The 27,374-nt window shown below is 38.8% G+C and overlaps 1 protein-coding gene across 3 annotated transcripts in view; it reads left to right on the plus strand.

The window, feature by feature from the left end:
• Positions 1-749: 749 nt before the first annotated feature.
• FGD4 (FYVE, RhoGEF and PH domain containing 4) overlaps positions 750-27,374 on the plus strand; it is a 145,308-nt gene continuing 118,683 nt past the window's right edge. Inside the window, exon 1 of one of the 3 annotated variants that reach the window (XM_042946231.1) lies at positions 750-1,402. In XM_042946231.1, coding sequence (XP_042802165.1) covers positions 1,312-1,402 — 91 coding nt within the window. In that variant the 5' untranslated portion in view covers positions 750-1,311. The remainder of the gene's footprint in view (positions 1,403-27,374) is intronic. The other 2 variants (XM_042946232.1, XM_042946230.1) reach the window with 2 other exon arrangements.

Here is a 27,374-nt window from a genome sequence, read left to right on the forward strand (position 1 = left end):
CCAGGCGCCCCAGGCAACTTTTTTTTTTTTTTAACTTTTTTAATGTTTATTTATTTTTGAGAGAGAGACAGAGACACAGTGTAAGCGGGAGGGGCAGAGAGGGACACATACATACAGAATCTGAAGTAGGTTCCGGGCTCTGGGCTGTCAGCACAGAGCCCAACATGGGGCTCAAACTCACCAACCGTGAGATCATGACCTGAGCCAAAGTCATATGTTCAACCGACTGAGCCACCAGGTTCCCCCAGCAATGTGTGTTTTAAAATGCCATCCAAGCGGCGCCTGGGTGGCTCAGTGGGTTAAGCGTCCGACTTCAGTTCAGGTCATGATCTCACGGTCTGTCAGTTGGAGCCCTGTGTCAGGCTCTGTGCTGACAGCTCAGAGCCTGGAGCCTGCTTTGGATTCTGTGTACCCCCCTTTCTCTGCCCCTCCCTGACTCATGCTCCATCTCGCTCTCTCAAAAAATAAATAAATGTTAAAAATTTTTTTAAATGCCATCCAAGTGATTTGATGCAACTGGACTGTGACACTGATTGCCTATGGACACAATGAGGAGGAGATTGGAGAGGTTATTTCTAACCATGAGAGGGATGTCTGTATAGCCTGTTACTTCATTGTGATCTTATAAATATTTTAATTGACATTTTCTAATATTTCAGGATATGAGGAATTTTTCGAGTACTTGTTGAATGATACAAACATAAAAAGATATAGAAAAGTGAGTAATAAATATTATACCAATTGTACAATGTTCTAAATAACAAAACTTGGTTTCCTTAGGAAATCTATGAGTAGTATTTATTCACCAAGCTCCATGACCTGTCGTAAAATGGAACGTCAAAGTGGCAAAATAGCATTTTTGATCATCCAAAATGACATTTTAACGTCTTAAGCCTGTGAAGCCAGAGTCTGTAACCTCTTCCGTCCAGGGCATGGACCCAGTTAAAGTGGAAACAAACTGTTTTCACACTGGCGTTTTGAGAGCATTACTAACAGTTAAGGAATTAGGCAGTTTATAAACGATCCTATTCCCAAATGCATTTCTAGTTCACTTGAAGCTTCCATGTGCCTCTGTTGTTGTTTATTTTACCGTAATAAATAGACGTCTCTGTATCACCAGATACTTGGTCTCATGAAAACCCTGCAGCAGCCCTTCCTCTGGGGGTGTGGCATATTATGCATGAGGTTGTCTTTGAGAAGTAAGGTCTGAGAATGCCCTGAGGTACACAGGGCACTGGTGCGGGCTCCTGGCTGCTCTGTGTGATCTCCAGTCTAGCAGAGGTTTTAAAGCCAGGAGTGAGATGTTATCCCATGATCTCTGAAAGAGTAAAGACAGATATTTTCTTATCAAACCAAAGTAAACTAATTATCAATATATGTGAAGTCACGTCCACTGATCAAGGTAAGTGGTTTCATTTTCTGCTGTATCTTTCTTATGTTTTGTTTTGTTTTTTAATAGTGTGGTCAGTTGGTAACACAGCATGCCAAGGGACTTATAAGTGGCAGAGAGTTTGGTTTTGTTTTCATGTTAAGAATAGGGTTCACGGTATTTTTCAACTTTCACATTAAATATGTAGTATCTTCAGGGTTTTTGGCTCTTTCAGGAGGCGTCTCTGGGCTAGCAAAGTACATATTGGTTTAAGTTCTATTTCTCTGACTCATTCTTAGTAACATTAGGACAGTTTAAAAATTCAGTCAGTAAGGAGAAGAATGCAGAGAAAGAAAGCAAGAATTTTCTTTCCTTTTTTTTTTTTTTTTCCCCTTCAGTTTCTAGTGTGAACAAAGCTAAGGAATGTTTACTACTAATCCTTTTCTAGTGCTACTGCATGGAGCATTCTTCTGTTCAAACAAACCCCACCATCCCAGCCTTCTTGTTTTAGTAAAGTTCAGAGGAGTGTTATGTGTTTTACATTAGATAACATTGCAGAGATAGGCATAGATCTGGACTTTTTTTTTAAATTGTTACTGGTATTAAGCTACTGTTTCCTTCCTCTAGTATTCTAGAGAGCATATAAATGAGAAATGGACTTTGAAAGAGGAATGAAATTCTACTGTGTGGTAGAAATATAACCATGTGACAGGAAATTTATGCTAAAAATATTTTTTAAGGCTGAAATGGGTTCATTTTGTGTAGCTCTTTTCCCATTGTTTCTGCATGGGTATCAACCCTCCCGAAGAATGCCTACATTGCTAAACAGGGTGAGCTGCACCTTACGACAGGCAGTCTTCACAATTACCAAGGTTCTCTTTTTTTTTTCTGACGTCACTCTTTCCTCTTTTGGCCTCAGTGTAGCTTGCACGGAGTGTAGAAGCGCGAGGGAAGGGTTGGTCATAGCATTGATGCAGGCAAGCTGAGGCTCCCTCCTGGAGCCCCACAACCTTGGCTGGCTCTGCTCCCAGGTTCTAGTAGTTGCTAGAGATTGAGGAGCCCAGTCCTTGTCTGCTCCTGCTTCCTCCCTCATGTAGGTGGAAGGCTTGATTCCTTTGTGAGGGTTCTACTATTCTTGCGTAAGTAAGCTCAAGGTTTGTATGATCTCACCATGGTTTCCCATCATACTCTAAATATGAAAAATTGTTTCAAACTGACAAAAGGGAAGTATTTTTCTTTCTCCATTAGTGAAGTTCTCTCTCTCCTTGAAATAGCTGCTCTCTCTTTTCATTCCGTCTTCAGTTAGGGTTGATTGGAGGGAATTAATATTCCTTCCTGGAAGGCAGCTCTCAGACGGAGAGAAAACTACTAGAATTTTCTGTTCTAATGGACACCTCCCTGTAGTGAGTGGCTGCTACCATAGTGTGCGCTTTACAAGTTCCTTTTAAGGTTTTTAAACTGAAAAGACAGTAATAGAGCACTTCCTGCCCATACCAGTGGTTTACTTTTATTGCCAGTAACTTGTCTAAGAAAACATTTCACATACACATAGTTACATGTTATTTGTAAAAGTTTTATCTTCGTTTAATGACTTGAAGAGATTTTCCTTTTTAAAACGTGTACCTCTAGACAGACTCTCACATGGAAATTGAAAAGTGAAAATAGCGTGATCAATGACTCAATAGTAAGTATTGTTTAATCTTTGCAGGGATAATAATATGGTCTTCATTTCATTTTCATCCAAAATAATGTAACTTACATTGTAATCCAAGAGTGAGATTTAAATTTGGCCGCCTCTCCGTAGATGCTAGAACACCATTCATTCAAAAAATAACAAAGCCTTTTTTTAGGTGTCTGGTCCCTACCTCCTTTCTGATCTATCCTCTGATAATCATATTCACTCTCTGTGTTCTTTCTTGCTTATAAAATAGGGAGCTAATTTTTACTGGTCTGAAATACATTTTGAAAGGTTTTCTCCCTGATTTAAATATATTTTCTGACTTGTCCACTACCACAGTACCTGTTAAGCCCTGTTTAGATCAGGTCCTTCTATGATTTTTTCCGCTCTGCTAATTGACCAGGGTTCTGTAGTTGGTTGGTCCTATTTTGAAGCAGCAGAGGGAAAATGCCTATGAGGAGAAACATAGTGTTGGCCATGGAGGTTGGTTGTTCTACATGGTAGTTATTAAGACCTGTCCTGGAGAAAACCACTCGTTCTCCCCTTAGAGAATGAATATAGACAAGATTTTTTTTTAATAATTAAAAAAAAAAAAAAACACTAAGTCATTGTGGCCTTCTCCATATCATTGTATATCATCTGTTACTTCTTAGACTCAGGCCAAAAACCTTGCTCTTCTTTAAATTTTTTTTTAATGTTTATTTTTGGAGAGAGAAAGAGAACATAGCAGGGGAGGGGCACGGAGAGAGGGAAACACAGAATCCGAAGCAGGCTCCAGGCTCCGAGCTGTCAGCACAGAGCCCAACGCGGGGCTTGAACTCATGAATGGAGAGATCATGACGTGAGCCAAAGTCGGACACGTAACTGACTAAGCCACCCAGGCACCCCCAAAAACATTAGCCTTTGTTCAGTCTTTTTCTCTTCCATCTAATCTGTCAACAAATCCTGTTTCAAGAGACTTCAAACTGACCATGTCTTAATATGTCCACTGCTGCTACCCTGCTTCAAGCCACACTCAAGTTTTCTTTGGATTATTCCAATAGGTTCCTACCTGCCCTTGACTACTTAGAGTTTGTTCTGCACCCAGCAGCCTGAATGCTTCTTTAAAAATGGAAAACAGATCATGGTCTCTCCTCTGCTCACAACCCTTCAGTGGATTCCCAATTCTGTCAGGGACGATATACAAGGTCCTGCCTCTCCTGACCCTAGCTTCTACCCTGTTAACTCTGACCTCGATGCTAAACGTGCTCCCTGCTCATTCTTATCTATCCATGTTGTCTTTCTGATTTCTCCCTGAACACTTCTGTGCTCCTACATTAGGGCTTTTGTAGTTTTATCTTTTCCCATGGAATGTTAATCCCCCAAATATTTGTGTGCCTCACTGTCTTTGGGTCCACTCATTGTCACCCGACTGGGGAAGCCTTCCTTGAACTACCTTGCCCAACAGCTGTCTCCTTTACCCAGCTTTGTTTTCCTCATAGCACTTTATGCCAACTAGCATTTATGTAATATATTTTGTTGTTGTTTTGTGGTTCACTGCTATATCCCTAGAGCCTAGAACAGTGACTGATAGATACTGGGTGCTTCGTTAATATGTGTTATATGAATGAGTATTTTTCTAATATTCATAACCTTTTCTGTTAGGAAATTTAGAGCTAGATGAGCAGGGATACAGAGAAGTCAATAAATTATACATATTTGTCATGTTTTTCATTTATTCCCCTCAGTTCTCTTTCATAGAGTAAATATTGTGCTAATTAGTTTCTGGTCTTCCTTGTTGAGCAGAATCTGAGTAATGAGTGTCTTTCTGTTGGAAGACTGGAGGCCAAGCTGATAACAGTTTATAGAGAACTGAGAACAGCGGCGCCTGGGTGGCTCAGTCGGTTAAGCGTCTGACTTCGGCTCAGGTCATGATCTTGTGGTTTGTGAGTTCAAGCCTCGCGTCAGGCTCTGTGCTGACAGCTCAGAGCCTGGAGCCTGTTTCAGATTCTGTGTCTCCCTCTCTCTCTCTGACCCTCCCCCGTTCATGTTCTGTCTCTCTCTGTCTCAAAAATAAATAAATGTTAAAAAAAAAAAAATTAAAAAAAAAAAAAAAACAGAACAAAGGGGGTGGCACTGAAGTCATGGATGGGCTCAATAAATGGTTTTGGATTATGAATTATAGGGCTGTGTTGCAGGAGAGAAAACAGATGGGAGAGGTTTTGGGGTGTGAGAGCAGGAAATTTGGGGAACTGTCTGCATGGAGAAAATTATGGCAAGATGAAAATAAAATGTTTAAGATGTTTTGTTACATATTAAGGGTATACTTTCCCCTCTTTGTTTTTCTTGGGTTTTTTCCTCCTGCCTTTAAAGGCATTTAAATTTGAAACTCTCCTATAGAAGGAAAGAAGGAAAAGAAAGAAGATAGAATAAAATGTAACAATCTAGAAATGTTTCCTCTAAATAAATTCTTACAAAGCTTGAAAACCAGTTCATGGATTAAAGTGTGTGAACTATTTATGTGTTTATACGTTATACAATTTCTTTCCAAATCCATCTGGATAATTGGAAATTGACCCACATTTAAAAATCTATAACAAGCAGTTAAGTTCTATGAATGATGATTTGCTATATGATAATATATTTATCAGAGTAATAATGATACATTGTTAGATCACGTGACTTCTTAGAAATAGGAAATCTACTTAGAGTGTAATAAGAAGTACATAAAGCTTGAAAATGATTATTTTCGTTACTTTGTAAATGTAAGCCCCCAATGACTATTGAACTGGTGAAGTTACCAATTTATGTAGAATATCATCAGTTTTTCTCTTTTAACATTGCCCAATAAATTTTTTTCTTGATTTATTTCTATCAGAATTGCTAATTTAGAGCATAAAATAGCAAAATAGTGAATGAAGATATTGAGCAAAAGATATTTTTTTATATTTCTTTAGTCTAAAATTCACTAACTTATTTAAGTACAGGACAGTGATAAGGAGACATGCTTAGAGATGAGGAATGTAACTGTCCAGTAGTCCCCCTTCATCCATGGTTTCACAAGCAGATGATCCTTCTTCTGATGTATTGTCAGAAGGTCACTAGTAGCCTAACAGTATGTTACAATGCCTGCGTCATTCACCTCGCTTCATCTCCTCGCACAGGCATCTTATCATCCCACATCATCACAAGAAGAAAGGTGAGTGTGGGACAAGATAGTTTGAGAGACTGAGCGAGCACACTCGCAGAACTGTTATTACAATATGTTATAATTATTTTATTAATATTGCTAATCGCTTATTGTGCCTAATTTATAAAATAAACTTTATCTTAGGTATGTATGTATGGGAAAAAGAGTAAATACAAGTTTCAGTACCACTTATGGTTTCAGGTATCCACTAGGGGTCTTCACATATATGTAGAATGAAAGAATGTGATTATGTTCCAGGAATGGAGAAGGTGGGAATATGGCTGCAGCATTAGGCTGTGTGTGGCTGTGAGTAGATGTGCAGCCTTTACAAGTAGGCCGATGTCTGATGGTGAAGTCTTTTATGCAAATCAGAATTTTTGCTACAGGTCTTGTAGTCCCATTAAAGGATATTAAGCAAGAGCAGTAATGAGACTGGTTTCATCATGGAATGAATAAAAGAAACTTTTTCTTTGTGGGAGCAGTCCTATTAGACATAACTAAACATGAATTATATAATGCAGTTTTAAAATTCAGAATTAGAAAAGTGGTTATATTTGATGAATTGGCTTATTTTTCTTCCTAACTTCCTCTGCGAGCCAAAAAAAAAAAAAAAAAAAAAGGAAATAATAGAAAAGCTAGATGGAATATTTGCTTTTTAAGTTTTGCGTGACTGAAACAATCCCCTACACTGTTAGAAGCTGAACACACAATGCTATTGTACTCCTGGTCTAGAACCCAGCCAGGGAAAAATACGAGGCCGCAAGGCCTGCTGGTCTGATTACACAGCAGGGAGTAAGGAAAGCAAATATCTAACTTGGTAAGCTGTTAAATATTAAATTTTCAGTAAAATGGGCTTTATATTAATGTTTGTCTTAAAAGAAAGGGTATCGAAATGAAAAGGTGGGTTGGGACTGATAAGAGACTGTCTCCAAGGTCACCGACCTTGTCAGGTTTTTTAAAAAATTGCCACTCTTCAAATAGAAGTACTGAGGTCCACATCTATCTACCTGTGACCTGAACCTAAGCAATGACACTAAAGGAGAAAAAAATGTCTTTATAAAGGTAAGCAACTTTCTCATGGTCACAAAGTAAATAATAATGTCAAAACCTTGCCCTTTTACTAAGCCACCCTGTTTTCTCTGAGGAAAAAAAAAATGCACTTCCAGATAAACATTAGCCTTGCTTCCCACAGTAGGTTTGGCTGATGCTGGGCTATAGAGATTGTATTGGTTATGTTTAAATAAGTGGCTTTCAGGGTGAAGGACTGGCTGGCCCTGAGGAACTTTTCCTACTTGGTAGAGTTCATTTTATCCATGACTGCCAGGAAGCTAAACCCAGGTTTGCAAAGTGAATGAACAGTGTCGGTAACTGCAAAACAAAGTGTAAGAAGACAGTGGGCTGGGAAGAAATCTGCCAGTAATTTTATGTGATTTAGTGTGAAGTAGGCAGACAGATGCTTGCAGACACTGGTTAGTAGAGAGTGTCAGGCTGGAATGTTTTAGCTGCTGGGAATCAGGTTCAGAGAAATCAAGTTCAGAAAAGCAGGTGCAAAATTAATGAAAATCAGCAAAGTCAGGAAGGATTTGGTTATGAAAAGGATCTATTTTGTGTATGTGTCAAGAGGCGCAGTAGTCAGTTCTTGTTGCTTGTGATTAAGATAATTAACAGGTCTGTTCGGTCTTAGCAACATCTTTGTCAAACCTTACAAAACTTTGGCCAGTTTGATTTTCTTCTCTCTGGATCTGCAGATAAATTTATTGTGAATAAATGGAAAATAGTTTGGCATTGGGTTGAAGGAAGAGGAAAAGCCAAGATTCTGGTTAATTTATAAACCAGACATCTTGAATAAATGAGTTGGCTATAGCTCTTAGAAAAAAACAACTTTATTTTGCCCTTCAAGTTCTTTTCTTACATCTGTTTTTATTTCTTTCAGAGTTTATGAAGTCAATAAAATTTTTAAATTTTATTGTTTTAGAAGCTTCCTTTCATAGCCGAACTTTCCTTACTTGGCCAGGAATAATCTCCCTCTTTTGAATTCTCAAGGCTTCTAATTGATAGCTTTTCATATACACCATTGTTTTTGTTTTTGTTTTGTTTTGTTTTTCAGCAGTGGATTCTAAAATCAGATCATCTTACTTTATCTACCACATGGTGAAGAGGGCCTCATTCTTGAGATATAAATTTTGGCTGTGACTTAGATAGGAGCTAATCGATGTTGTGAGCCTAAATTGTTTCTATTAAAATTTCACTAGGTCTTTATGGTACTCCTGTTTTATGATATAATTTTGGTAGAACTTCAGCTTAACAGCTTAACATTTAAAGATTCATTTCATACAGCTTCCACTGCAAATACTAATTTGATCCATGCCTGTTATGACACAACCTTGACTGCACATTGGAATCACTTTAAAACACGGATACCTGGGTCCCAGGTACTCCAGGTCCCCGGATAATCTAGGTCCCTAGAGATTATGATTTCATTGACCCAGAATTCTGCGCAGGTATTGCAGGTGTTTTGTTGTTGTTGTTGTTTTTAAAGTTCCACAGTGATTTGTGGTTGAGAATTATTGACCAAGAGCATGACCTATTGGCTTATTGGTTCATATGCATGAGATAGCAGGGGAAGATAATTTTTACTAAAAAGAATTAGGTAACTGAATTAATAGCATACCAGGCATCTGAGATTAAGATCGATAAGAAAGTAAAGATCATACTCTGTAACACTGTTAGTTTACTCCTGAGTCATCTGTAAGCCCAGATGTAGTAGATACTATGTAAGATCAACTGTGCCGTGATGCTGTTAATGACTTTCCTGAAACCTAGCGGTTTTTACTTGTCCAAGGTCACATTGCTAGCTGGGGACAGAGCCAAGACTGGTTCTGGAAAATTATAATATTAACATAGTGCTATAGTAGTAATAGTGTTTATATAGCACTTCACCATTAATCCATGGTTTGTTGACTTGATTATTTAGGTCAAGGTCTGCAAACCTTTCCTGCAGAGGGCCACATCACAAATACATTTTGGGCTTTGTGGGACATAGGATTTCTGCCATAGCTACTCAGTTCTGCCAATTTAGTGAAAAGCATCATGCACAATATATAAAAGAATGAGTGTGGCTGTATTCCAATGAAACTTCATTGACACAAATAAATGGTGGGCCAGATATGCCCTGTGAGCTATAAATTGCAAACCTTGAATCAGGTATCTTTTAACCTTCCTACTGAGAGACTCATGGGCTGTAGCTTGCAGTCTCCTGATTGAGGGGCATTTTAAACTTCCTTTGAACTTAAGAGCAAGATGAGGATCTTAGTGATCCTAAACACTGATCACTACACTGGCACTTACTGTTCCTGTTTTGATGCCCTCTCTTGCAAAGTACTAAGTACATGCTTATTGAATTAGCACATACATGCAACTTTTAACATGTTTTCTCTCATCTTCAACCAACCTGTATAACCAGTCTTCCAGTAGGGGGAAAAGTTGCACGCATGCCAGCTATGGAGAAGAAGTGCACTTCAGTTCTTTGAAGTCTGTGGCAGGCTATAATTGCTGGGTTTGGCAGAATTCTTGAAGTAAATAGAGATCTGAGTTGCTCTGAGGACGTTTATTATCTTAATTCCTTAGAGCAGATTCTAAGACTTTATTTCTAAAAAATATTTCTTAAACTTGGTTTTTGCAGTAACTAGGGTGTTTAGTGATTAAAGAGTATGTTTGGTTTCTCAGAACAATATTTCAATTCATTTGGATTTAAGATCACTACAGCGCTTATATGTGGTGAGTGGAGTGTTTGGCAAAACAGAGCAAATAACTGGAAATAGTGTTCCGGATCATGAGCCCATTTGCAGTGCAAAATGTAAATGGGCCTGACCCCAGTTGTAGTGGAAAGAGCACTGCCCTTGGAATCCAAACCCCTGATGTGACTCTTGGCTTTATCATCATTTACCAACCTTACTATAACATGCAGACCTCTGTCCTACATACTTCTGTTGATGATGAAAGTGAAATGTGGTAGGACCTATGTGAAAGTGCCTTATGAGGTCTTTCCTGGCCTCTCCTTGTAGAGTCTGGGTCAGGTATAGCAGGAGCCACAGTGCAGCCCTGAACCGTAGCACTGGACTGTCATGGAGGGAACCTGAGAGATAGGCCCACTGGTCTCCAAAGAGAATGGTTAAGAGTATATGATGGAGAGGCTTTATTGACGTCAGCAGAGGAAGGAGATGAAAAATGTCAAGAAGTGAAGGGCAAGTGAGGAGGTCAAACAGGGAAGAGGCAGAGAAGACTGGAACTGTGTCTTGATCTATTTAGTTACCCCAAATCAAAATTTTTACCTCATATTTCCTTTTTTTTAAATGTTTATTTTTTTATTTGAGAGAGAGGGAGGAAAGGAGGGAGGAGCACAGAGTGAGGGAAAGAGAGAATCCCAAGCAGATTCCACGCTGACAGCATGGAGCCTGACGCTGGGCTTGATGTCATGAACTGTGAGATTATGACTTGAGCTGAAATCAAGAGTCAGACACTTAACTGACTGAGCCACCCAGGCACCTTACCTTACCTAGTATTACTTACCTAGTATTTCTTAAGTAGGATTTTTTAATACCTTGGGTACTTTGAAGCTACTGGCTGCAGTATTGGCTGAAATAGAGGCACAGGATCAAGGCACATAGCCATAATATAACAGACGTAATCACTTGATTATGTGCTGAGTGAAGCCAAAGAATTATGAGCCAGAGTTCCTGTCCAGAGGATACTGAGAAACTCCATGTAGATATGACCTCTGACATCAGCCTAGTCACTTACCACCACCGCCATGTATCACCACCCCCATTTACCACCTTCATAATGAACACAACAGTGCCTGCCTGCCTGCCTGCCTGCCTTTATCTCACAGGATTCTTGACAGGAGCAAATGAAATAATGCATACAAAGTGCTTCACATACTGCATACTTGGCTCAGAATAAACCACGTTGTTAAGTTTTATTACTACTACTATTGCTAACAGAAAGAACAGTAGTATTTACAAGCAAATTTGTTATATACTGTGTAAGTTTTAAAGCATTACGAAATTCCAAGTTATGATTGTTAATATTTTTGTGACAAAATGTATGTTCCTGAAGAGTATATCTTGTAGCATCAATATATCCCTGTCTGAAGCTATGCCTTGCACTGCATTTATACAAATGCCTCTTGGTGTTTAGAGAACAAATCAGTTGAGAAAAGGCCAATTTGAAAACTAGTTTCTTTCCAGGGAGCATAACCTTTTCTAATTCCCTGTTGGTGTATGGGTTATAAGTCTTGAGGAAGAAGTCAAGCTTCCTGTCAAATGTACTGATCAAGATTTGCCTGATCTTGGGGTGTGACCCTGGGGAGGTCACAGAGCAAATGATTAGTTGGATCTGTTTGTGACTCAGCAGAATTAAAGGCCAGTAATGTGCTTTTACATTCAGGGGTCTTAGGATACTTTTTTCAATGACATAAAACTGCCCACAGTATTCTACACATGGCTGTTCTCTGCATGGTTAATTATTGTAATACTTTAATCCTATTTTATAACCACTTTAAAGGGGAGGAAAAGTCCTTTTGCAGAGTTTTCTGTGTTTGCTAAGTTGTATGCTTTCAAGTCTGCTAAAATGTGGGATTTTGCAGGGGAGGGGCGGATGGGGGGTGCAGAGAAAATGGACTGGCAGAATTCCAGAGTTGTGATCTCACCTGGGCTCATCCAGGAGCTACTCCAGTTTGAGACTCCACGTGCAGGACTCAAGCAATCAGAGCCTTGTCCCTAGTGCTGCTTTTGTGGTCAGCACATTGTGGGAGAGTGCACCTTCAGAGCTGGGAGCAGCAGCATCACCTCCCAGAGCCAAGGACAGGTTGGAGTTTCAGCTCAGTTTGAGTCAGGGTCACGAAGGCAGCCAAAATGATGGCAACGTCAGGAAGAGATGCCAGTAATGGAGATGGGAAAGTGGGGGGGAATCACCAGGGCTATAGCTGTCAGAACGAAGGAGTCCCTAGGACAACTTTTCCCAAAACGTGTTCCAAGACACGTTAGCTCCATGTCTAACATGACAGGGATGTTGACCTGTCATCTATAATGACGAGTTTTCCTGGACATATACTAGGTTCAAAGTCAAACGGGTTTTGTTTTGTTGGTTTTTTTTTTGTTTTTTGTTTTTTGTTGTTGTTTGTTTTTTTTTTTACTGTAGGGCTTTTTGTAGCCCATAATATGCCCACTGGCATCATGAGGATACAAGGTAAAGCTGTAAAATTTGGCAGGTCACAAATATTTCACACAGAGTCGTTGTCCATTTGTGATGGTGGTAGTGGGGGATGGAGTGGATTGGGGTAGTGGGGGAGGGGGATGAGAGTTCCCGTTGCCAGAGTGGAGTTTCCCGAGCACATTGCGGGAAAAGTTGCCCTAGGACGTGTGGTATGTGCTATGAAGATTGCTGTGGTTTTTTTGCCTGGGCTCTTTAGTGGACTGCTTGAACCCTGTGGAGTCCTGAAGGAACTGGCAAATACCCAAAAGCATTCTCCAGGCTCTCAATAAGTGCTTTTTCTTCTCCCTCTAGCCTAATCACTTGACTGATATTTGTTACTGCTATTAATAAAATTAAAGAAATTAGTCCTTCTTATAGAAAGAAGGATAAGTGGTTTAACCCATAATTACTGAGACCAAAGACGACAACAAAAAATGGGGCATAGCTTCTGTACAGTTGGCTCTGCCTTAGGCAAATAGACTCCCCGCCCCCCCCCACCTTAAAAGGCAATGAAATGGTATTTTTTAAAAGGTATCAAAGGGAATACATTTGAAAATGTTAACAATGAGTTTGAAAAATGAGGCAGATGGAGTGTTTAGGGATGGCTGAACCTAATGAATACCAGGGCATGCTATTCATTCTGGACACTCTGACAGGCTCCTGAAACTTAACACACACAACTGTATTATTGCATTCTTACTTAAAAGGAAAGGCAGTGTTTCCTTGTCACATTAGCCAGGAGCCTAAGCAAGCTTTTACTCCTCTTTTCTTCCCTTCTTCGGCCAGCCCCTACCGATGCTTTCCTCAGTATGTCTCATAGGCTCTCCTCTCCTCTTTGGTCCCTGCCATGGCCATCGTGCAGGCTCTTAGCTGGTGCACAGACTGGTGCAGTCGCTTCTTGTTGACCTTAGCAAGGGCCCTGGGGAAGCAGGGGAAGGTGAGCATTCCAGACACCTATGGAATTGTGCATATCTCTATTTTATTTTATTATTTCAGTTTAGTTTATTTATTTATTTTGAGAGAGAGGGAGAGAGAGAGAGAGCGCATGAGCAGGGGGGAGGGACAGAGAGAAAGGGAGAGAGAGAATCTCAAGCAGGCTATGTGCTGAAGCATGGAGTCCAACAAGGGGTTCTATCTCACAAACTGTGAGATCATGACCTGAGCTGAAATCAAGAGTTGGATGCTTAACCAACTGAGCCACCCAGGTGCCCCTCTCTTTTCTCTTTTACATCCTGAATTACATGAGGGTAAGGATTACAGTTTATTTGTCTGCCTGTCACCAGTAATTAGCAGCTTCCTGGGCCCTTTTAATTAGGGAGTTTTCACTCAGTACATTAACATAGAGACAGATAAAACAAAGAATGAAATAAAGTGGTAACTTGATAGGTTTTGTTATTCTCTTTGCAATTGCTTATTAGATATTTTCATTGCTTACAGAACAGCTTGTATTTTGGAGGCATAAAGATGAGACCTGTTAAAATTAAAAACCGAATTTCTTTAAGGGGTCATAAACACAAACATGCTCTTCAGAAAATGATTCATTGTCAAAACAGCAATTGTGATTAATGGGAAATGGAGGAAAATTTGAAAAGGTTTATGGAGTCTAGGACATATATTTACAATCATGGTAAAGGTGAAAGATAATGATTAAATCGTTGGGGATTAAAATTATCTGCCGTAAATTCTCCACATCAAATGTCAGACATCATTTTATCATTACTAATGCTGTTGTTACCTTTATTGAATAGAGATTCATGTTTGTAGTTGGCCATATAGTTATAAGCAAATTATTGTACGAATTTGCAAGAGAGTCATTATTTGGCAAGAATTTATCCCAGACAGTTTATTGGGAATCCCTGAAAGGCGTGGAGGGATTGGGCACTGAAGCACATGAAGGTGCAGAGAAAGTAAGCCAGTATGAAAAAGTGCTGGGCAGTAAATCAAAAGCTAAGTAGTGGTCAGGGCAAAGACAGGCTAGGCAGGCAGACAAGGAGTGTTAAGGGCCTTAGGAAGCTCGAGGGAGGAGAGAGATAAAGGATCTGGTCCTCTGATCCACTACCTTGATATCCTATCACGTGGAGTACTGAAGGGGAGGAAGAAATTTTCTTCTGTCCAGGATTCGTCTAGCTGGACTAAGAATTAAATTTATATAAGATGGATTATCAGGAGAAAAGGCCCAACTTTTACACATGTGTACAGAGGCCCAATAATAAAATTGAGACTTAAAGAAATGACCAAAGCAGGCAGTTTTTATACTTTTTAGACAAAGAAACTATAGAGCTGTGAGGAATTGACTGAACAAAGAAAACTTTAGAATTCCTTACTAATTGAAGCTCCCAAGAATTTGGGCTGATGTAGTAGATTAGTAAGAAATAAAAGGGGTTGTGGGGCACCTGGGTGACTCAGTCAGTTGAGCATCCAATTTTAGCTCAGGTCATGATCTCATGGTTTGGGAGTTTGAGCCCCACATCGGGTTCTGTGCTAACAGCTTAGAGCCTGGAGTCTGCTTTGAATTCTGTGTCTCCCTCTTTCTGCCCCTCCCTCACACATGTTCTGTCTCTTTCTCGAAAATAAATAAACATTAAAAAAACTATTTTAATACAAAAAAAAAGAAATAAAAGGGGTTATTTATGCAGCCTTCTGGGCTCTAAATTCCCTATCTCTGGTAATAAAGACACCTCTAACTCCTGGTACAGGGACATAGCCTGGTACTTTCGACATAGCAGATATTTTTTTCTGCTTTCAGGAGGACAGAGTAGTCTCTGAGTGTCTTTGCACAGGCTGTCTGTTAAGTAATTTTTATTTACAATAATCAGTATGCCAAAGTTTTGGCACAACAGTAATTCAGGGTGTTTAGATGAATCTAGGGCCCACTTTAATCCATCTGCTTACCCTTTGCAGTAGAAAGAAGGAGCTAAGAAATGGGTGTTATTGTAAATTGAAAACAGTTTATCAGATGAAGCACAGCAGGCTGGGGACCTCTTCCAACTCTGGATGGTGTCAGCTAGAACCACCCTCTCCAAGTAGGCAAAAAAAAAAACAAAACAAAACAAAAAAAAAACCCCACATGTAATTGATTGTGGTTTCTCTTTACTCCCACCTTCCGCTCTAGTCATGGCTGCAGACACAGAATAATCTTTGTGCTTTAAATAGCCAGAGCTTGCTACAATCTTGACCAATATTCTTATTTGAATATAATCAAAAAGTGAACATCAGACCATGGTTTTAGGGGTGGAAGAGCTACCTCCAGCTCCCTTCCTGATGCAGAAAGTTGCTGGAGGAAGTTTAGTCTCCAAGATAATACCATGCCAAGGCTCTGCAGAACTGCGCCAGCTCCAATCCGGAAGTCATCATGGAATGTGTACTTTCGCACTGCTGTGCAGGGATTCATGGGACCTAACAAATGGTCACACTGAAAAGGGAAACAGATTCCTAGGCCAACATTTAAACTGGGGTGATAAAATGTAGTCAGCTCCATAACAGGCACTATAGGCATGGGCCTCAGCTGTGATCTACTCAGTACTGGAATTTCGACAAGCTTATGTGGTTTTGTTTCAGTTAATCTAACAGAATTCTAACTTTTAAGGGACCACAAAGCATTCTTTAGAAATGTTATCCTTTTGGGGTGCCTGGGTGGCTCAGTCAGTTAAGTGTCCCACTTTGTCTCAGGTTATGATCTCACGGTTCGTGAGTTTGAGTCCCATGTCAGGCTCTGTGCTGACAGCTCAGACCCTGGAGCCTGCTTTGGATTCTGTATCTCCCTCTCTCTCTGCCCCACTCCTGCTTGCATTCTGTCTCTCTCTCTCTCTGTTTCAAAAATAAATAAACATTCAAAAAAAAGTTATCCTTTTCTTTCCTTATACATAGGAGAAAAAAATCGGTAAATAATTATGGAGCATGTTTCAGAAACATAAAGTATTTCTATTTTGAAAACAAATTATGTTTGTGTTTTTAGAGGCTATACATTTCTCTGATCTCATTGCATACATGCAATGTTGCATTTGCTTAAGAAAAATACAGTCATCACAATTGCCTTTTTACACATATTACACATTTTATCTGTGCACATCCAGCTATGGGGCCTTGAAAAATATCAAATATCTGCAGTTACTACCTTCAAGACTTAGTTTGAATTCATATTGCTTTTGAACTTTAAAGACCTCAAGCAATCTGCTTTTTCTGGCAATTACAAAATTCTATAATTTTAGGTAGCATCATCATAAGTCTGAAACATTGGCAGCCTACGGTGCATTTTAGCGACTCGAGTAAATGAAAATAAAATTACAGATTATGATGGATGGAAACATTTGAGTCGATTACTGGGATTTTTAGCTGCTGCTGTTTTTATCAAGACATCTGGATAGTTCCACAATTCCAGATGTTTAGAAGTCTGTTGCTGGGTTGTGGAAAGATTACTTGTGTAAAAGTTTTTCCTAGGTATTTAGAATTTGGTTGTTTTTGTTTATTTGTTGGTTGGTTTTTTTTTAGAATGTTAATTTTATTTCATTTAAATTTTTATTTTTATTTTTGAGGGGGGCGGTGCAGAGAGAGGGAGACATAGGATCCAAAGCAGGCTCTCATGAAGCATGAGATGGTGACCTGCACTGAAGTCTGATGCTTAACCGACTGGGCCACTCAGGCGCCCCGGTATTTAGAATTTGTGTAGAAATGAGCTTCAATGTTTAAAAGTTGAGATAAGAATGGAAATGTTTCGAATTTTGCATGGGCTCTAAAACAGCTATGTATCTACTTATTGTTGGAATTTAGAAAATATCTCTCTTGAATTAGAAACTAAGAATGTAGGCAAATGAAGAGAAACTTGCCTCAGGTCTCGAGAGCTCATTTGTTCAAAACTATTTATTGAGCATCTATTGTGTGGCAGGTGATGTTCCTGGGATACATCCGAACAAATGTCAGTGCCTTCTCACAGCTTACAGTCTAAGCAGGAGACACAGACAATAAACAAACAAAATAAATGTTGTACTGATTTAATTTAATTTAATTGAAGTATAATTGATATATAACAATATATTAGTTTCAGGTGTACAACATGAGGACTGAACATTTGTATACATTACAAAATGATCACCACAGTCAGTCTAGTTACCATACCTCACCAAAGTTACAGCTTTTTTCTTGTGATGAGAACTTTTGAGATTTACTTTCTTATCTTCAAGTTTACAATACATTATTGCCTGTAGTCACTGTGCTGTACCATTGCATTCCCATGACTTCTTTTAGAGCTGAAGTTTGTACCTCTTGAATCTCTTTACCCTTTTATCCCTCTGTTCTCTGTATCTTTGAATTTTGTTTGTTCAAGTATTTTGTTTATTAGATTCCACAGATAAGTGAAGTCATATGGTATCTTTGTCTGACTCATTTCATTTAGTGTAATACCCTCAAGGTCCATCCATGTTGTCACAAATGGCAAGATTTCATTTTTTTAAATAACAATTAGTATGCCATTTAAGTAGGTTGCTTTTTAAATTTTTGTTGATGGTTTCCTTCACTGTGCAGAAGCCTTTAATTTGATGTAGTCCTATTTGTTTATTTTAGCTTTTGTTGCCATTGCCTTTGGTGTCAGATCCAAAAAACAAAACTGGATACAACCCAAAAAAGCCAAAATGTTGCTAAGACCTATGTCAAGGAGCTTACCACCTATGTTTTCTTTCAGGAGTTTTATAGTTTCAGGTCTTTAATCCATTTTGAGTTCATTTTAGCATATGGTATAAGAAAGTGGTTCGATTTCATTCTTTTGCAAGTGGCTGTCTAGTTTTCCCAAGACCATTTATTGAAGAGGCTGTCCTTCCTCATTGTATATTCTTGGTTCCATTGTAATAAATTAATTGACAGTATATGTATGAGTTGACTTTTGGGCTCTCCATGCCATTCAATTGATCCGTGTGTTTTGTTTCTATCCCAATACCATCCTGTTACGATTCTTAGAGCTTTGTAATATACTTTGAAATCAGGGAAGGGGATGCCTCCATTTTTGTTCTTTTTGAAGATGGCTTTGACATCTTCAGGATCTCTTTTGGTTCCATACAAATTTTAGAATTGGTTGTTCTTTCTTTCTTTTAAGTTCATTTATTTATTTTGAGGCAGGGGACAGAGAGCGAATCCCAAGCAGGCTCCACACCATTGGTACAGAGCCAGATGAGGGACTCAGACTCACAAACCATGAGCACACGACCTGAGCTGAAATCAAGAGTCAGATGTTTAACAACTGAGCCACCCAGGCACCCCGATTGTTCTGTGAGAAATACCATTGTAATTTTGATAGGAATTGCATTGAATCTATAGATTATTTGGGATAGAATGGACACTTTAACCATTAATTTGCTTAATCCACAAACACAGAATAACTTTCCATCTATTTGTGTCTTTTTCAGTTTCTTTCATCAGTGCTTTATAGTTTTCAGTGAACAAGTCTTTCACTTCCTTGGTTAAGCTTACTACTATTTTATTTTTTGATGCAATTGTAAATGGGATTGTTTTCTTAGTTTTTCTGATAGTTTGGTGTTGCTATATAAAAATATAACAGATTTTTGTGTATTAACTTGTTTATTCTAACAGTTTTTGGGAAGCTGTCAGGGTTTTATGTATATGAAATCATGTTTCCAAATAGTGACAGTTTTACTTCTTCCTTTCCAATCTGGATGTCTTATTTCTTTTTCCTGCCTAATTCCTCTGGCTAGGACTTCCAATACCATGTTCAATAAAACTGGCAAGATTGGGCATATGTGTCTTGTACCTGATCTAAAGAAAAACTTTTTTAACTTTTCTGCATTGAGTATGATGTTACTTCTGGGCTTGTCATATACAGCCTTTATTCTATTGAGATACGTTCCATCTATACCCACTTTGTTGATAGTTTTTATCATAAATAGATGTTGAATTTTGTTAAATGCCTTTTCTCTATTAAGATTATCACGGTGACTTTAGCTTTCATTTTGTTATGTGCTATATCGCATTATCACATTGATTGTTTTGCAGGTGTTGAACCATCCTTGCATCCCTGGATAAATCCCACTTGATTATGATGTATGATCCTTTTAATGTATTGTTGAATTCAGTTTGCTATCATTTTTGTTGGGGATTTTTGCATCTCTGTTCGTCAGGGATATTAGCCAATTGTGTGTGTGTGTGTGTGTGTGTGTGTGTGTGTGTGTGTGTGTGTGTGTATTGTCATTGTCTGGTTTTGGTATCAGGGTTATGCTGGCTTCATAATGAGTTTGGGAATGTTCTCTCTTTGGCTTATGACTTTATTCTCTTATGACTTTCTATAGTATTATGCTTAGATTTCCTTTTTTATTATCTTTTGTATGTCTGCTGTAGGTTTTGGCTTTGTGGTTGCCATGATGCTCACATATAACAGTCCATTTTAAATTGATAAGAAGTTAGGTTTGTGAATGCATTCTAAAACCACATTTTTAGTCCCTGCCCCCCATGTTTATATTTCTAATGTCCCATTTTACATCTTTTTATTTTGTGTATCCCTTATCATTATTTTCACTACTTTTACCTTTTAGTATATGTGCTGCCGAAGCGAGCACCACTACTTTTACCTTTTAACTTCATACTAGCCTTATAAATGATTAATCCACTACATTTACCATATATTTACCCATACTGGTGAGGTTTTTATTCTTTTCTTCTTACTAATTAATGTACTTTCTTTTCAGCTTAAAGTTCCTTTAACGTTTTTAGTACGGCCAATTTAGTGGTGGTGAACTCTTAGCTTTTGTTTGTCTGAAAGCTCTTTATCTCTCCTTAAATCCTGAATAGAGTTTTCTTGGTTGGAAGTTTTTTCCTTTCAGAAGTTTGAATATATGATGCCACTCCCTTCTAACCTGTAAACTGTCTGCTGAGAAATCTGCTAATAGTCTTATGGGTGTTCCTGTATATATATCAAGTTATGTTTTCTCTTGCTGCTTTTAAGATTCTTTATTTAACTTTTGACATTTTAATTATAATGTGTCTTTGTGTGGGTCTCTTTGGGCTTGTTTTTTGTTTTTTGTTTTTTTTTTTTTTGGCAGGGGGAAATTCTTTGTGCTTTCTAGATCCAGATGTCTATTTTCTTCCCCAGGTTAGGGAAGTTTTCAGTCATTATTTCTTCAGGAAAGTTTTCTGACCCTTTCTCTCTCCTCTGGAACATCTATAATGAGAATGTTAATCTGCTTGTTGTTCCATAAGTTTCTTGAGCTATCTTCAATTTTTAAAGTTTTTCTTTTTGCTGCTCTGTTTGGGTGAGGTTTCATTGCTCTGTCTTCCAGATCACTGATTCATTCTTCTGTTTCATCTACTTTGCTGTTGAACGTCTCTAGTGTATTTTTCAGTTCTGTGATTGTTATTTGTTATTCTTCAGATCTGTGACTTCTGTTTGCTACTTATATTTTGAACTCTTTTTTAAAGTTCTAATGTGTTTATCCATGGCCATTACTTTGAACTCTTTATCAGGTAAATCACTTCTCTCTTTTTTATTAAGTGGTTTTAGGGGGGGAGGGGCATATCTTGTACTTTCATTTGGAACATATTCCTTTGTCTTCCCATTTTGCTTGACTCTTTTCATTTCTGTGTATTAGGTGAAACACCTATCTCTCTCAGTCTTGGATGAGTGGCCTGTATAGATGATGAACTTTATTGGTAACCTTACCCTTTGTTATTTCTCAAAATTTTGTGATTGCCTAAGCAATGTGATTTATTCCTGATAGGCTACAGTTGTTGAGGGAGTCGCTAGCCTTTTGAGTCTTACAGAATGTGGGATCTCAGTCAGCCCCAGTTTCAAGCTAATTGAAAACTTACCCCTCAGGCAGCAGCTTTTAAGATATGCAAATATATACAGTCCTGCGGGACCATAATCCTAAACCCTGCTGGCCTCCAGACCAAGCAATGTGGTCATTTCTGGGAGGAACAGGTGCGCTATGGCAAGGCCAAGGGAGGACAAAAAGGTAATGTTCCCTGGCCTACATTCCCTGAGAGGATGGCATGTCCTTTAGGTATGTAGTACCCATCCAACTGAAGCTCCAGGACAAGTAAATAATCCTTTTTCACACAAGGTTGTGTTTTGGACTGCTATCTCTGCAGTGTTCTAGAGGTAGTAGCCCACCAAGAACTGTCACTCCAATGTTTCAGACCTGCTAGGACCAGAAACACAATCATCTCTGACACCAGAGCCAGGTGCTCAAGGGGCATCCCTGTGTGGGGTGTACCTACCTGTTCTAAGCAGGTTTGAGGGGAGTACAAAAATGGCACCCACCAGTGCATCTGTCCCTAGAGAGAGTCCTAACAACCCTTTGGCAGATACTCTAAGATTACCAAGTGAATCTCATTCATATATGGTCTAGGTGCTTTTCAAACTGCTGCTTTTGTGCTGGATCCCAGGGTGAGTGAGTCTGCAGGCAAGCCCTTTAAGAGTGGAATCTCAAAAAAAAAAAAAAAAAAAAAAAGAGTGGAATCTCCATTTCCTATAGCCCTATGTTCTTCTGGATGTAAGCCCTGTTGTTTTTCAAAGCCACTTACTTTGAAAGCTCCTCATCTCTCTGGTGTAGGTCCCCAGGATTAAAGTGCCTGATGTGAGGCACATCATGTTGCTCCACAAGGAGAAACTCTGTATTTGTGACATCCTTCCCAGTTGTGAGTTGCCACGACAGGGGAAGGGTGTTTGGTGAGACCCATCTCTGCTTCTCCTACCTGTATTGATGTGGCCTAATTATCCGTTACTGTAGAGGAGATGTTCAGCTAGTTTTAAGGTCTTTTTCAGGGGGAGTTATTTCACAGTTGGCTGTAAATTTGTTGTGTGGGAGATGAGTTCAGGTCTTCCTATGCTGACATCTTAAACTGCCTTCCTCAGTAATGTGGGCTTTTAGAAGGTGGTAAGTGCTATGGGGAATAAAAAACTGTACAGCTAATAAGAGTAGCAGTTACACTAAAGAGAATGGTCAGTATAGTACATATTGACAAAAAAATTTGAGCCAAGATATGAAGAAGACAAAGCAGTTAACCAGCAATTATCATGGCGGGGAAAGCATTGCAGCAGAGAGTAGCTAGACCAAAGGTGTACTTGGCCTGTTTGAAGAACAGCAAGGAACCAGTATGACTGTCATAGAATGAGCAAGGGGGCAATACTAGCAATGAGGTCAGTGGTAAAGGGACTGAGACCAGATCATGTAGTGCTTGTCAGCCCTTTTAAGAAGATGCATTTTTATCCTGTGTGAGATATAGAGCCATTGGAGAATTTTTAGCATAGGAGTGATATGATCTGATTTGGTTTTTAAAAGGGATCTCTCGCTGGTCCTGTTTGAAAGTATGACTATACTGGGGAAAACGGTAGGAGTAGGGAGACCAGGTTGGAGGGTCTTGCTCTCATCCAGTTGAAGTTTATGGTAAGTTAGGCCAGAATAGTAGCCTTGGAATGGTGATGGTAGATGGTGGAGTTGGCAGAATTTCTTGATGGATAAGATGTTGAACAAGAGAGAAAAAGAGGACTTGAGAATGCTTCCAAGCTTTTTGGCCTAAGCAAAGGTGAAACTGCCATTAGCTGATGTGGAGAAGACTGTGAAGACAGTGGTTTGGGGTGAGTGTTGAGAGGTGAGGATGTCAGATTTGGGTATGTGGAGTGTGAGCTAGCTCTTAGACACACTAGAGATGTGAAGTAGGCAACTTGAATGTATTAATATTTCTTCACCTTTTCTTCGTTAAGCAAGTGATAAACTTTTTAAATTAAAAGCTTTTAAAATTATTTTTAAAAACACATACAATTTACCACCTTAACCATTGTAAGCATATAGTTCGTTGGCATTAAGTGCAGTGATACCATGGCCACCTTCCAGCCACAGAAGTCTTCATCTTATAATGAAACACTGTACTCATTAAATAGTAACTTTCCAGGGCACCTTTGTGGCTTAGTAGGTTAAGCGTCTGACTTCGGCTTAGGTCATGATTTCGCGGTTTGTAAGTTTGAGCCCTGCATCAGGCTCTGTACTGACAGCTCAGAGCCTGGAGCCTGCTTCGGATTCTTAGTCTCCCTCTCCATCTCTGCCCCTCCCTGCTTGTACTCTGTCTCTCCCTGCCTCTCAAAAATAAATACTTTTTAAAAATTTAAATAGTAACTTCCATTCTCCCATCTCCTCAACCCCTGGCAACCACCACACTACTTTCTGTCTGATTTTGACTATGTAACTCAGATATGTGGAACCAGACAATATTTGTGTTTTTTAAACTAATTTATTTCACTTAGCATAATAACTTCAAGATATCTATGTTGTGGCATGTATCAGGATTTCCTTCCTTTTTAAGAGTGAATAATACTCCATTGCATGTATATTTGTCCATCTGTCAATGAGTTGCTTCCATACTTTAGCTATTTGAATAATGTTGCTGTGAACATAGGTGTGGAAACATAAAGGATATGTTTTTAAACAATCTTTAATACACATATTTGGTAACTTTCATAGATTTTATCTTTTATGTAAGTAATTTATAAGCACAGTTTCATTATAAAACGTTTAAATGATTCAATTGTACAGACAGCAAAACATGAAAGTTCCTATTCATCCTCTCTTCCTACTCTCATTTCCCGAAATTAAGTTTGCCATGTTACTGACATCCCTCTCTAATGCATTTAGGCACATTTGTGTGTGTGTGTGTGTGTGTGTGTGTGTGTGTGTGTGTGTGTGTGTGTTTAAGTTTATTTATTTTGGGGGCACCTGGATGGCTCAGTTGGTTAAGCTTCTGACTTCAGCTTGGGTCATGAACTCGCAGTTCACGAGTTCAAGGCCCTCATTGGGCTCTGCACTGGTGGTGTGGAGCCTGCTTGGAATTCTCTCTCTCCCTTTCCACCCCTCTCTCTGCCCCTTCTCCACTTGCGTTCTCTCTCTTTCTCTCAAAATAAAATTAGAGAGAGAGAGAGAGAGAGAGAGAGAGAGAGAGAAAATATGAGTGGGGGAGGGGCAGAGAGACAGGGAGAGAGAGAATCCCAAGCAGCTCTGTGCTGTCAGTGCAGAGCCTGATGTGGGGCTCAGACTCACGAACTTAGGGGATCATGACCTGAACTGAAACTGAGAGTCAGATGCTTAACCGACTGAGCACCTAGGTGCCCCTGTATCTTCATTTTTAATGGGGATCCTACTATACATATTTTTCTATAATATTTGTCTTTTATTTAATAATAAATACTAATTAGAGATCTTCCCAGTCTTATTTTTCTGTTTTTAACAACTATGTATATTTTCCATAATGTTGGGTTGACTATTCATGTACATATACTTTTACACATTCAGGACTATTTCCGTACATTAAATTCCTAGAGGTAGAATTCCTAGGTCCAAGGAAATTTCTGAAACTGTTGATCATATTTTCTTTTCTAAGATCCTTTGTGGTTTGCTTATCATTTTTCTGGAGAGTTTATTATGGAGCTCCAGAAGTTTGGGAAACAAATAGTTTTCTAAAATAAATTTCCTAACAGTGAATTTGTTCCCCTTGGCAAAAGAGTTGTAAACCATGAGTTTTATTTAAATAAATAAATAAATAACAAAAAAACTAGCTGATCTCTTAAACTAGGCATTTTAGGTAACACATGAGAGATAATGACTCTTCCTCAAACTAATGGGACAAATGGGGAGTTTTTGAAAGGATAATAGGAAAACACTGTTGAAAAATGTCTTATGGGGTGCTTGGGTGGCTCAGTTGGTTAAGCATCTGACTCTTGATTTTGGCTCAGGTCATGATCTCTCATTTCATGAGTCTGAGCCCTATGTCAGGCTCTGTGCTGACAGAACTCGGAGCCTGCTTGGAATTCTCTCTCTCTCTCTCTGCCCCTCCCCTGCTCACACTCACGAGCTCTCTGTGTCTCTCTGTATCTCGCTCTCTCTCTGTTTCTCTCAAAATAAATCTTAAAAAAAGTCTTATAATATTTTCCAGTGGAGAAACCTGGCAGACACCACCTTTCCCAGGGACCAAAGTTAGTATCAAATGTGATAGTCACATTGATAACATGCAATGATGTAATACTGTTTACAGATGGGCACATTGCCTCTGTGATGTCCTGCCCTCAAACCCATAAACCCAATGTAATCATGAGACAACATTAGAGAAATTCAGTTTGAGGGGCATTGTACAAAACACTTGACTGTTACTCTTCAAAAGTGCTAATGCCCTACAAAACCAGCAAAGACTGAGTAACTCAGGTTGGGGTGCAGTAAGGAAACAATGAAAACTAAATGCAGTGTGATATTTTGGATCAGATCCTGTAACAGAAAGGGTATTAGTGGAAAAATTTGTCTTTATAAGACTTGTTTTTATAAGTGTGTTGTAATAGATGCTAACTTTAGGAACCTGAGTGTAGCTCCCTGTAAATCTAGGAATATTTCAAATTAAGTTTTTTTTAAGGTATCTCTTTACTCTGTATAGTGTACTCCTAAAAAATTTGTCTTCCCTGTAAAACTGCTTCTGTCCTCTTAAATCCAAGAGATCCTCTTGTCTCAAGGGGTGAAGTCCATCGACCTTTTACGGACTAGAGATGTGGTGCATTTGGAAGAGATGTTATGAATGGTTGAGGCTGTGTAGACATGGCCATATCAAGGTCATAACAATGTTGCCTGGGGGCATGGGTGGTACTATGGCAAGAGATCAGGCATGAAGAATCAGAGAACTGAGTAGACTTTGCTTTGGAATGGATAGCCAAAGAGTAAGATGTGAAAAAGCCACTCAAGAATGATTTGGCAAAGTATAACAGCTTAGAACAAAATTTTGCAAATAGGAGACAAAGTCACCCTAACCAGTCATTATCTGCCACTCACAAATATGATACAAAAGAAGACAGATAAACTTAAGCTGTAGTGGCAACCTCTCCAGTTGGAACAGGGAGCCTTATGCAAAGATGAGGCTGGATTGAGAATATCTGAAGACTTTTGCAGTTAGCCTATGTCTAGACATTCCTTACAGAAGATATGACCCAGCAAGCGTAAATTAGTAACCCAAAGAGGAATGCAAAATGGGTAGGACCAGTGGTTGAAACTGGATTACCAATACTCAGGAGGAGACATTATTTAAATAGGACACTTTCCCCCACACTAACATAACGTAAACTAGTTGTATTTGTGCCCAAGATTAACTGTTTAATCACCTTCTTGGTAAATTGGAATCTAAAAGTTAATATAAAATTTCTTGAATGGGTGGACCACCTGGTTACAATTTTGGTTTCAGTTCTGTATTGTGTAATTGGCACCCAAATAAGAACTGTCTCCAAATGTGAGTAGGCTGAGTGCGTCATAGACACTCAAAAGTCTTCTTTTGTATTGCTATTCCAAAGTGTCAGAAGATGAGCATTTAATAAAATGGTCCTTTTTTATGGCACATTTTCTTTACCATGATGTGTCTGACTTAGAGCAGTGGTCAGCAAACTTTTCCTGTAAGGGGCCAGACTGTAAATATTTTTGGCTTTGCAGCCACAACTAGTCTCTGTTGCCTATTTGTCATTGCCCTTTTTTCCCCCCTTAACCCTTTAAAAATGTGTTTTCTGTGTCTTTAACCATATTTTCATACTTTGTGATAGTGGCTGAAGTTTGTAGACTGGTATTAAGCAATGATCTAAAATCAAGTTTCTGGCTGTAGATTTTTTGCCACTGGCAAAAAAAAAAAAATGTTATAAACATGACTTTAATGGATTTATAAGAAAATAGAATATGTTGCTGATCTCTTACTGCAGGCATTTTGGCACATTCGTGGGAAATCTTCTCTAATAAATATGACACCTGAATAAAACACATCATGCCCTGAAAGTTTGCTCTCAGGAAATTGCCTAGTTTTTAATTTCAAGTTATTATTTATTCAAGACATTTTTTTGTTTCTAAATAGGCTAATTCTTTTTTTTTTTTTAATATATATATATTTTTTTAACGTTT

This window comes from Panthera leo, chromosome B4 (assembly GCF_018350215.1).
Source record: "Panthera leo isolate Ple1 chromosome B4, P.leo_Ple1_pat1.1, whole genome shotgun sequence".
NCBI lineage: Eukaryota > Metazoa > Chordata > Mammalia > Carnivora > Felidae > Panthera > Panthera leo.